The sequence below is a fragment of the Pelodiscus sinensis genome, chromosome 5, assembly GCF_052426305.1.
Source record: "Pelodiscus sinensis isolate ZL-2025 chromosome 5, ASM5242630v1, whole genome shotgun sequence".
Taxonomy (NCBI): Eukaryota; Metazoa; Chordata; order Testudines; family Trionychidae; genus Pelodiscus; species Pelodiscus sinensis.
Window position 1 is genome coordinate 10,179,266 of NC_143056.1, and position 12,317 is coordinate 10,191,582.

The 12,317-nt window shown below is 45.7% G+C and overlaps 1 protein-coding gene across 4 annotated transcripts in view; it reads left to right on the plus strand.

Annotated features, from left to right (window-relative positions):
- The window catches only part of TMEM260 (transmembrane protein 260), a 59,578-nt gene extending 47,622 nt beyond the window's left edge, over nt 1-11,956 (plus strand). For 3 of the 4 annotated variants that reach the window (XM_075926284.2, XM_075926282.2, XM_075926285.2), the window contains 6 exons: nt 225-396; nt 2,968-3,116; nt 5,862-6,038; nt 8,037-8,090; nt 9,449-9,539; nt 10,957-11,955. In XM_075926284.2, coding sequence (XP_075782399.2) covers nt 225-396; nt 2,968-3,116; nt 5,862-6,038; nt 8,037-8,090; nt 9,449-9,539; nt 10,957-11,229 — 916 coding nt within the window. In that variant the 3' untranslated portion in view covers nt 11,230-11,955. Of the gene's footprint in view, nt 1-224; nt 397-2,967; nt 3,117-5,861; nt 6,039-8,036; nt 8,091-9,448; nt 9,540-10,956 lie in introns of all 4 variants that reach the window. The other variant, XM_075926283.2, reaches the window with a different exon arrangement.
- Nucleotides 11,957-12,317: the final 361 nt, after the last annotated feature.

Sequence of the window (12,317 nt, forward strand, 5' to 3'; positions counted from 1 at the left end):
CTGTATGATCTTGGGCGAACCCTTTAAACGCTTGTGCCTCATTTTCCCCATATGTAAAATGGGGTTTACCATATGCATAAAAGGCCTTGAGATCTGTGGGTGAAAAGTACTGTTGAATAGCTGGCTGGTATTATATTTATTTCTGACTGCCTATCACAGAAAAGTATTTAAATCCCCATCAGTGTCTGTTCTAAGATGTTTATATTTTGATCTCTTCTGTTAAGCATTTGTGACCAAAGCAGCAATGACGTAGTCGATAAATTTGCAAGGAACCTTTTGTCCTCCATGCCAGAGGATGCAATAATCTTGGTCAGAGGAGACCTACCAGGGAATTCTCTTCGTTACCTTCATTATTGTGAGGGAATGAGGCCTGATGTTACGTTAGTGGATCAAGAGGTAAATACGAGGCAATCCGAAACTTTGCCATAGAAAATAAATGCAGGTTCCGCTTTTCACTTTTTCTGGTGTTTAGCATTGTTTTATAAATAGCCTTATGTACTTCAGGATCTGTTTGACATTTCCAGGCTCTGAGACCTGAAGTGACTGGACTTGACTCAGAAGACTTATTCAGACGATAGTGACCCATTTTCTCTATTGTAACCTTGTGTCTACCACCCTGCTGTAGGGTGGCATGAAATTTCACTTGAACTGTATCACTAGTGAGTTTGGCTTAGAGTGGAACGTGTGCCAGCAAGGGGGTCCCACAAGAGCTGGGCCTGTGGTGGTGAAGTGAAGAAGAATATGGCAAATCCGTAATTGTAAAGGAAAAATGGTTTTTCACCTGTCTATATGAAGATACCAGTATCAGTGTGTGATTGTATTCAGGGGCCCAGGAGGTTTCCACATGATCAGCCATGTAACTTTAATTGAATTTAAAAGATACATTTTCTAAAGATAACAAGTTGTCCGTTGTGCGGTTTGCCTTTGGGCCTAGCTGTGAGTAACTTTCAGACAAAGATCTGGGCTTGCACAGTTTGTAGAAGAATGGTAGAAAGTACCCCAAAGAAAGTAGCCTTGATCGACATAGGGTGGGTGTGCTCAACTATACAATTAACTGATAAGCCTAAGCTTATCCGTTAATCTTGTTGACTACACGCATTTCCCCCCCCTCCTGCGGGGGGAGCAGGAGCCAGTACTGGGGGGGGAGCCGGCTTAAAAGCCAGTTCCCCCCAGCACAGGCTCCATGGTGCAGCCTGTCCCCCTCCTCCCCCCATTCCGAGCTGCTTCCTCTATCAGAGGCAGCAGTGGGGGGATGGGCAGAGGATGCTGCTGTAAAGCAACCTCTGTCCAGGCTCTTTGCAGACAGAAGATGCTTCACAGCAGAAGCCCCGGTTCATGGGGGTCTGAGTCCCTGTGGACAAAGGCTACTCCACATCCCACGGAGCAGTCTTTGTCCATGGGAAGCTCAGACCCCTCCCCTTCTACCCCCTCCATGGACAGGAGCTGCTGCCACCTTTGCTCTGCCTCTGTATCACAGGCAGCAATGCAGGGCGGCAGACAGCTCCCCTCGTGGATCAGCTCCCCCAGCCATCCCTGATAGGCATCTGTGTGGGGTGGCAGGGGACTCCCCAGGAGTGGGGCCAAAGTGCCCTGGCTTCCGGCCCCATCCCCAGGGACTATCGAATAGTCGTGTAACCGATAATATTTCATGCGGTTACGTGACTATTCAGTTATACGATAGCCAGCATCCCTAGATCTACAACCACGGGTCACTTGCTCTTGTGGTTGATGCCGGGCTATTCCGATGAGGCAGGTGAAGTGCTCAATGCGACGTTCCTGAACACAGATCCTTGAAAACAGAGGTGGCAATGCACCTTCTCTCAGCGGGACTCTGACAAGGTCCCCGCAATGGAGCGCCGCCATCCTATCGGAAGCTTCATCGTCTAGTGCCAAAGAACGTGGCCTCCTTTGCCCAACCTTTGACCTCCACTTGTCTCCCCTAGGGTGTGGTCATGTGTCTGCTGACCTCTTTTGCCATCTTCTGTCCTCTTCTTCCACATACCAGTTTCCTGGGAGGAGAGCTCCCTGAAGGAGTTCATTGTACCCCTTCCTTGGAGAGGAGGGGGAGCTTAACCAGTGGTGCTTCAGGTAGATGCAAGCACCAGGACCGTGGTCAGAATTTCTACCTTCTGTGCACTCATCTCAGCAACATGAGCAACAGGAGGTGGGAGGAGGGAAGAGGCTGCCCAAGTAATTGATAACTGAAAATGCCCAGATGTCACTTATTGCCAATAGTTGTGCTGTGTGGAAAGTTACTGGACCTAAAGTCTTCTGTCACTGCCCAGTGAAGAGAGAGACTCTTGTGGGTGCAGAAAGGCACCCGGAAAATGTTAAAAGGGGGAGTAAGTCCCTCACCCATCCTTACAAGGCCTTGCAGGAAGGGAGCAAGCACCTGCCTCCCCCTAAGCCTTATGCAGAGTGCAGTATGCCAGTGATAAGGCTTGGCATTTTGTGCAGGGTTGCAGCTCTTTCCCTGCACTCTGTGCCCTTTGCAGTCTTGAGATTTTCCATGTTCCTAGTTGCACAGTTTTTATATGCCTGAGGCTTCCGTAACAAGTCCTTTTACGTTTATATTGGTGCATTTGCAGGGTTTATTACTTCCCTTGGAGCCCTAGAAGCAGGAGAGAATTGTTTAACGTGGAAAAAGAGATCACCTATTTCACTGTGTCACAAATGAGCCCTGAAACCTTGGAGGTGTAAAATGATCTCTCTTGCAAGGTTTTTTGATTTGCTTCCATACCCAAAACATGCTGCCTGATGTTTAACCAAGCTATAACCTCTTCGCACCAGCTTTATTCGGTGGATCTTTTTACACATGCAGAGATTTTTCTTTTTAGACTCTCCTGAGCTTAAGTTGTTGGATATTTTTTTAATCTGTGCAAGTTTACATTTTTGTACATGGGTGGGTGGGGAATTTTGTCTTAAAAGTTAAAATAATTTTAATCTTGTTTGTATCGTTTGTGGTAGATGATGACTTATGCGTGGTATTTACCAAAGATGGCTAAACATTTGCCTGGCGTGTCTTTTCCTGGGAGGCGGTGGAATCCTGTGGAAGGAATATTACCTGATGGAACACTCACATTTAATCTCCATCATTTTCTCAAAGTAAATAAACAGTAAGCATTTCTTTCGTGTAATAGTTTTCCTAGAACCTTTAAGCTTTTTTTCCTGAAATTGTTTACGTAGCAGCTTCTATTATGTTCCGATAGACCAACTGTCTGCCCTGACTTCCCCGCTGATTTAATTAAATACCTAGGCTGAAGGAACACTGTCCAGGTATAAACGTCATTGTTCAGCGGGAAAAATAAAAGGTGATTAACACAGAAAGCTTGTAAGATCTTGGCACAAGTCAGTTAAAAAAAGCAAAGTTGCTACATACTTGAAATCACCACAAGCGGAGAGAAAACTGTTGTTTATTTCCTCTTTGTGACACTCCGGCCATTTTAGAAGTATAGAACACGTATTCCAGGAATAAGCATTGCACAAAATAGCTCAGTAATAGCAAAGAGAGGGTTAGGCACTCACATGAATAAGAATAGTGTCCACATATTAAAGAGCCAGGAGAAACCTGGCCCAAGGGCTTCAAGGCATAAGATGAGAGCCGGGTGTGATGAGGAAGAAATGTTTCCATTCCATGATGTTATGCAGAGGTGGGCAATAACTTTTGAGCGTGTGTGTGTGTGTGTGTGTGTGTGTGTGTGTGTGTGTGGGGTCCCCTGGAAGGGGCGGGGCCTCGGATAAAAGGGGTGGGGCCTCTGACAGAAGGGGCGGGGCCTTTAAATAGCAAAAGTTAAAAGGGGTCACAGCTCTGGCCCTGCTAGCATATTGCCTGGGAGTTTGAGTCCTTTCAGCTGCTTCTATTTAAAGGGCTCCAGCCTTTCCCGTGGCTCCCAGGCAACGTGCTAGGGAGCAGGGCCAGGAACAGCCGCGTGGGCCGGATTCAGCCTGCTGAATGGCTTTTGCTTACCCCTGCGGTAATGGATCTCCGCTGATTGTGTGAACTGAAGGGGTGCTCTTACCTTACTCTGAAGTATCCAGAATTGGCATTTCAGAGGTGCACTACTGTCTGGAGCATTAGAATTTCTGTGGATTAATCTAAAGTTAAGTGGCCTTGCCAAGTGGATGTAACACAGCAGTGGTTTCACTCTTCAAAACCCAGCAAGTAAAATGCTGTGCACGTTACATTATGCCAAAGACAGTGTGTGCACTTAGTGAATTAAGACTGTGACACACACAAGAGGGTCGGTTGTATAAGGATGGGTAATTTAGTGCTGTGTGCACAACGGCCATGTCTCCTCACTGCATTTCTCTAGGACAGAGCTGTGTGGTCTGGACACAGGACTGGAGCTGGGAGCCCCTGATTCTGACTCCTGCCTGACACCCGCTGCATCAGCCATGCTGAGCGTGTTACTTAACGCTGTTTCATAGCGCCACAGTTCTAAGATTGCTGGCCTGCATTAACTGTTAGGGATAGAAAGCCTTGCCTGAGACCTTGGTCTGGTCACTTTCCCATCGTTGATCTCTGAAAAATCTGCTTCTACATGTGAGTGTGCACACGCCTGTACGCTCTCACACTTGGAAATGCTCCTAGTAACCTGACGGGTTCAGCTGTAGAACTCAGGCTGCAAGAGATTTCCAGTTTGCTACCCGGTGTCCAGTGGCAGGGGTGCTAGAAACCTCTTAATAGATCAGTGGGATGGGAAGAGGGTGTTAGAAAAGAACTGGCTACGCAAAGGCAGATGGGGAAACAGGGCACCTGTACTGCTGATACTCATTCCATCCTGCCTACCTGGAATTTACCCAAGCAACGAATTTACCCAAGTTCACTTTTTATCTTACGTACTATGTAAAAACACTTATCAATTACATCACTCTTTAGGCCCTAATTTAGAAATGTGAGCACCCATATAATGCATAATCATAACCACGTGGTGAATATAATTATACCCGCTCCTGTTTACTGTTTACAGCTTTTTAGCTGATGTTGGCAGGTTTCACATCCCAAAATGTGTGGCATCAGCAACTTACAAGGGGTACAGGAGATGTGACCCTGAATGTGTGATTCGCAGTGGATAAGGGAGTAAGGAGGGTAGCATTGCTAACACATAGGCCGTTCGTTAAAAAGTTACATCTTGGGTACAGCTGGACAATCTGGGAAGGAGGAATTAAAACAAATTAATAATCAATAGAAGTAGAGTCTGCCTGGGCCGTGCCCTGTTACCATGGTTACAACTACCAAGACCCCTTATTTAACCCTTACACACCCCAACAGAGGGGTGATGGACGATGCAGCACTGGTATGTACACCTGTGCCCGTGTGCACCTGGCTAGCCCCAGCTGGCTACTGAATAATGAGCCACCTCTCCCAGCACAAGCCAGGAGAGCAGGGATCCCGCCCCTTTACTCTCACTCCCCCTCCCCCGTTAGTCACATCCTGGCCATTTCAAGACGGTCAAGGAGACCCATCGCCCAGCCTGCCAATGGCAACGGCCATTCTCCCTCCCTGGAGCTCTGTGGGCGACTTTTGTCACCAGGGCTGCCAACAGAAGCCTCAGAAGAAAACCAGCTGCTGCCAGCACCTTGGCTGCGTTAGAGGCGATCAGCCACCTAGCAGGGGAGGCATTATCTGCTGGGGTGTTGCGATAATCCCCCCTCCTTTTCAGCCCCAAGTCGCACATATTCCCCGCATGCTGGGCTCCGATCATCTCCCCTTTTGTGGCCTGCGCCTTCTCTCAGGTGCCGGGCTTAGTACTGGGCGGTGCTCGGGAGGAGCTGGTTTCCACAGTAGCGGTGAGTGACGCAGTGAAAACGAGAACACAGAAAGCGTTTACAGGTAACGTTGTTGCTCTTCCTTTTGACAGCAAGGAAGCATTTGCGTGCATCGGGCTTAACGAAGGGGACTCAACGTGGAGAAAAAGTTATTCGCTTTGGCCCTGGGGCTCCTGTGACAAATTGGTTCCTTCCGAAATTGTTTTTAACCCAGGAGAGTGGATTCGTCTTACAAGAAATATCTACAACTGGACTGAAGAGTATGGAAGGTCTGGCGCATGGGTGTTTTAAAGCTTATTTGGCTTTCTTAGTCTCGTAAATCAAGAAGGACTCTGTGCAGTGTCTGCATATGATTTAGTCTTCTACTACCGGCAAAAACAGTGTGGGAGCTGTGTGCCGCCGAGTGTATTCACTTCGCTGTCAGTCTGCAGAGAGCTAGGCTTAGCGGTATCATCCTAGTGTTTCTCCACATGGAGGCACCTCTCACAGGATTAATAATCCGTGTCTGAGGCTTGGGAATGGGACAACAAGGATCTATAGGGTTGGTGAGGTGCTTCACAACTGTAGACTTATTGGCATGGTAATTCGAATGTGAGGGGCCGCAACACAGCTAGGTAGGGGCTCTTCTAAAGAGCCATCTCACACCGTTCCTGGTTGTCGTCCGCGTTGTGATCCCTTGTCTTCATGAGCGCAAAGGCCTAAGGTCAGTGGAGCACTTAAGCACATGTACATAAGTCCTTTTCTAGTCCGTGGACCACTTAAGCCAGTGATGGGCAACCTAGGCCAATGAAGGGACCACACGAGTGGCATTTTTCATATCAGCGGGCTGCAAGATTGTCCTAACCACGATGGTCTCCTCGGTTAGGGTAGTTGTGCTCACTGTACTTGCGTACCTAGAATTAGCAGCATGTGCCGATTGAACCACAGCAGCACTTTGGTGGGATGCAGAGGGAGCGCCTGGCTCTCACTGTCCATGTTGTGTGCAGTAAGCAACACACCTCACTTCATGTGCCCTTGCTTCACATGCATGTCACATTAGTAATACTGGTGGGGAAAAAACGATGCAGATGGAAATGACTGGAATCTGGCAACCCTACACATGGGCAACGGTAAACAAATCGTCTTGCTGGCCACCCACAGGACCCTGGTAGACTGCAGGTTGTGTACCATGGACTTAAGAATGTGCTTAAATCCCAGTGAAGTCAGTAGCCTTTAAGCATGTGCTTACATGCCTCATAGAATCATAGAACTGGAAGGGACCTTGAGAGGTCATCAAGTCCAGTCCTTGTCCTCACGGCACGACCAAGCACCATCTAGATGATCCCTGATAGATGTCTATCTAACCTGCTCTTAAACGTCTCCAGTGATGGAGATTCCACAACCCCACTAGGCAATTGATTCCTGTGTTTAACCACCCTGACAGCTAGAAAATTTTTCCCAGTGTCCAACCTAAACCTCCCTTGCTGAAATTTAAGCCCATTGCTTCTCGTCCTATCCTCAGAGGCCAAGGAGAACAATTATTCTCCCTCCACCTTGTAACACCCTTTTACTTGAAAACCGCTATCGTGTCCCCTCTGTCTTCTCTTTTCTAAACTAAACAAGCCAATTCTTTCAATCTTCCCTCAGAAGTCATGTTTTCTAGACCTTTAATCATTTTTGTTGCCTTGCTGAATGAGAATTCATTGAAGTGTTTTGCTGAATCTCAAATTCTAGTCCCCAACAAAATCGTTTAACTATTTTAAATAGTTTTCAGTAGTTCCTGCTTCAAAGATGCTATTTATATTACTATTTCATGCCCTGGATACTAAAAATATGAGACTTAGGTCAGTTTGGTGCTTACTGGACTCAGATCTGAGACTTGGTCTCTTTTTTCTGTTTACAGGGCCAAGAGCATGAAGGATATAACTTAGCTAACTCCCAGAGCATCACAAACAAAGCTACAAAGGGTGCTTATTATCAGCCCACCCAGCCTGTGTGTAGCTAGGATGCTGTGAGACATGCATAAAAGGAGCATTGGGAGATTATATCTAGAGAGAAAAAGTAGTTTATACAGGAGGAGGTTTATTATGAATTCCTTGCTGCTTTTGCCCTAGATTCTGTGGCTATATTCCTTCTGCCTAGGGGATTTATAACCTGGTGCATAGGAGGGGAAGGGGTTTCTTGTAGACTGCAAGATGACCATTCAGTGGGTGATGCGCATGGAGTCCGGCGGATGAAATGCAGTGCTGTCGGCAGTGTGGCTGAATATAACTTGCATTCTTTTGTAGGTTTGATCCAACTTCATGGGAAGCTGTCGCAAATGAAGAAATGTGGCAAGCCAGGTGAGGTTGCCTTCACTTCCTGGCCTCCCCTGGCTAATGATTTCAATTCATTGGAGTGCATTATGTCAGAGCGGGTGCTGTAATAGCAGATGTTCCTGAAGTGAACTGTTTCCCCCTCAGAAAATAAATAAATGTTTGTACCAGGCTGGGCAATCATTTTTGATGGAGGGGCCACTCCAAGAATTTGGAAAGTGGTCGAGGGCCGCACTCTTCTGTGATATTAATGGAGGAGGGTCTGGGATGGCGGTTGGGTGCAGAAGGGGGCTAGGGGTAAGGAACTGGGGTGCAGAGGGAGTGTGGAATCGGGCAGGCCTGAATCCAGCCCATGAAGCGTATTTTGCCTGGCCCTGGTCTAGAGGAAGCCAGGCCTAGAAGGGAAATTCCCTGTTATTTGGCTTGTACATCAGCTTGATGAAATGGTTAGAACTGACTGAATTCTGGTGACTGGGGGCCTGCAGGATTGTGGATTTTGCTGCAAATGTCTTCACAAAGGAGAGGATAGTTTGGAGACAGAGTGCAAAAAGCTCTTTGTGTCAGATGTAATCCATCTCAAGGGGAGAAGAGATGAGTTGCTGTGTACTGCTAGAAGGTTTACCCAAGAGTTGCTCGGATCCTTAACTCAGTTTTTATTTTTTGGAAAATAGAATGAAAATGTCCAAGCCTCGTTTAAATCGTTGCTCTGAGGTGAGGCTGGGGAGGAGGGTTCGCTATGCAGGCTGCCCTGGGGAGAGAGGACAACCTTAGCCCTCTCTCACATCAGCAGCTCGGGGCCAGGTGAGAAGCCCCTCCCCATGGCACAGCTGGGGGAGAGGTGCATGTCCCCCGGCTGGGGCAAGTTCAGTTTTGTCTGTCCCCTGCACTGCCCAGCCAGAGTGAAGTGTGCAACAAACTGTGCACTTTCCCCTCGCTCCCTGACGAAAAGGAACAGCCAGCAGTGTCCTTGTATGAATCGGGGGGGGGAGGATCTTCACCTCCCCTGCCCTCCCTAAAGGATGCTTGGGGGATGGGAGTCTCGGGGATGGGGCAATCCCAGAAAGTGGGGGCATGCCCCCAGCCAGCCCCTTTCACCTGCCTGCTGATTTTGTCTCTTTTCCGTATGGTTTTCTGGGAAGCAATCCCCTTCCAGTCACGTTCCATTTTCCTGGCACGACCAAATCCTGTTCTTGTTTTAAGTTCTGATAAGATAAAGCTGCAATATGGTGGTCCTAGCTCTTACTGTTTAGGAGGAGTTCTTGGACAGACAGACAAACTCTCTCAAATATATAACAGACGTTACAAGGGACTTTTGTGGATGCATCTTCTATGAGACAGTATTGGAGGTTTTTGTCTGTTAATATGAAGTTTATTCTGTTTTCTAGGATGAAAACCGCCTTCTTTGTCTTCGACCTGGCCGAAACTGCTAGTGTGTCTGTAGATATAAAATCCCAGTTTTATACATTTGCATATGATGTAGGTAACTTTGTTGTCAACTTTTCCTCTCTTTTTGTGTTGGCGGTGAGCTATCTTTAGCACCCTGATACCATAGGAATGCCCAGGGCACATATTCATAGTTAGATAGCATGAGTGCAGAACATGTGCTTGTTCATCCAATCCAAGTCCATAGCAAATTAAAATGGGATTGTTCAGGGAATATGTCCGTTCCTATTTCCCCCTTTAAAAGCCTGCCTCAAAGTGTCACAGCCACATGTTTAGATGGTCATTCAGTTAGTAAGTAAAGGTAATGCTAAAATGAACTGAGCTAGCACCTTGTTCTGTAGAATTATGTACTCCCAGTCCAGGCCAATAAAGCACTGTGTACGTTAGTCCTCATGTCCATGCACAGCTGTGCCACAGCTGAGCCAGCAAATATAAAATCAGAACCACAGAACTAGGAGACCTCTAGAAGTCATTGAGTCCAGTCCCCTGCACTCACAGCAGAACCAAACACCATCTAGACCAAGCGTGGCAGGTGTTTATTTAACCTGCTCTTAAATATCTCCAGTGATGGAGATTCCACAGTCTCTCTAGGCAATTTATTCCAGTATTTAACCACCCTGACTATTAGGAAGTTTTTCCCAACGTCCAACCTAACCCTTCCTTTCTGCAATTTAAACCCATTGCTTCTTGTCCTGTCCTCAAAGGTTCAGGATAATAGTGTTTTTCTTGCCTCCTTGTAACACCCTTTTAGATACTTGAAAGTTATTATCATGTCCCCTCTGTCTTCTCTTTTCCAGATTCTAAAATCTGTACTCTGAAAATAAAGTTGTACTGCACATCCCACCACTAAGAATACTATCTGTGACCTCATTAGCGGCTCATTGGTAGTATCTTACTGATAAAGGCGCTATCTCTACCAATGGGGATTGTTAGTTGAAGCATGTCTGAACCCAACAGACGAACAATCAATAACTTTCTTTAAATTGTTCCTTACTGTGTAGCACTTTAGAGTTTGAGTCATCCCCTCTTCAGGTGGATTTTTAAGTATGTGCCTCACTTTTGAGCATGCGCATGGTCCTGGTTTAGATATCCTGACCTTCTGAACTATTAAATGTCTTCACATTTTTTTTTTTTTATCCATTACAGTGAAATCTCTTTTCCGTCATAGAACATCTCTCTCAAGGAAGCACATTATGGCATGGAATGGGGGTGATGTCATTCATTCGTAACAGTCTAAAAAAATAGCTATTCTATTAAATGAAATATTTTTTGCCATCTAAGGATATTTCAACTCTCACTTCTCTATGTGACTACTAGATTGATTTTGCAGGCTAGATGTTGGCCTTCAAAACACTGTTTATCTTGTCAGTTTTCTTAATTCTGTTCCAGTTTGAAAAGGCCAATAAAGAGGAAAATGTGTGTGCCTTTATCTTTCATTTCTTTTTTACAGTCATACAAGGAAATCATCAGTTTGCATAAAAAACACCCGGTCAATTGGCATAAAAACTATGCGATAGCTTGCGAAAGGATGCTGCGGCTCCCTAAGGTGGATGTGGACCCCGAAGTGTTGTTGTCTGAAACAGTAAAACATTTCCTCCTCTATACGGAAAAAGCAGAGGACGATCCACAACGAGCGGATATTTTGCAGGCTGTAAAACACCTGAAGGCAGAGCTGCAGGGACTGAGAAAAATGAAAAGAGATTTGAAGTGGCGAGTTGTATAGAACCCTTTTGTGGACCTGCTTTCTGGAGTGTTAAAAGTTCTGAAATTGGGAGGTAAAATTGAATCAGTCCTTAACTACATCAGAACGTTCTGTAAAGACAACAGTAGTAATAGCAGAAGGAAATCAAGTGGTCTCCTGGATGACAATGTAGCACTGGTCTGTCTTTTGGTGTTGCCAAATGAAGAATTCTGGTACCCAGCATGAGTTTCACATTGATTTGCGTAGAAGAAAATGTTACCAAATTAAGCACTATGGGGAAATCCAAAATACCGTGCCTGCAAATACATCCATTGATTTTATTGGATATGTATAATTACTTCATAAATATATGAAATTCATTTCCCATTAACAATTCCATTTGTGGTCGAGTTCTAGCTATGTAAAATATTATTTTGTACTGTATTACACACTACTGAGAGAGAGAGAGAGAGGGGAACTCTATAATCAACAGGAGTTTGGGATAGAAGATCATTACCCTTCCTGAGTAAAGCCATGATTGAGTTACACAGGTTATCCAGAAAGTGCTGGTACAACCTTTATACCTTATGACACACTAACCCCTCCTGTAGCTGTCATAGATATGTATTCAAAGTGTTAGAAATGGTGTTAGCTGAACTACTCTTTCTTTCCTGTAGAGCCGAGCGAGTTGTTTACAATGAATCTGTATCAGGCTCAACGAACCAATAAAATTATCTACAAATGACCTAAAATAGCTGTTCTGTATTTTGTTTTATTATTGATTTTAACCCTTTTGCTTTGGTCCTTCAAGCTAAGTGCTGGGCCGTCACTGACAAGGTAGTACAAAGCTCTTGTTTCTGCAGGCCCTTGAGATATTTTTAGATTTAGAGAAGCTGTCACTGGTCCAACATGGAATCTTCGTCGAGGTGATTTTGGGGGAAGAAGGAGGTAGGTTGATTTTTTTTTTTTTAATTACAGTTGAGCAAAGCTACCATGGGGCTTGGAATGTTAGAATAAGTGGAGATTGAATAACAAATAGAGCGAAGAAGAAATGGTCAAAAGTGTACCATCTATTTATCACAAGGCGCTGCAATTCACTGTATGGATTCCAGTAGAGTGTGGGGGAGGGT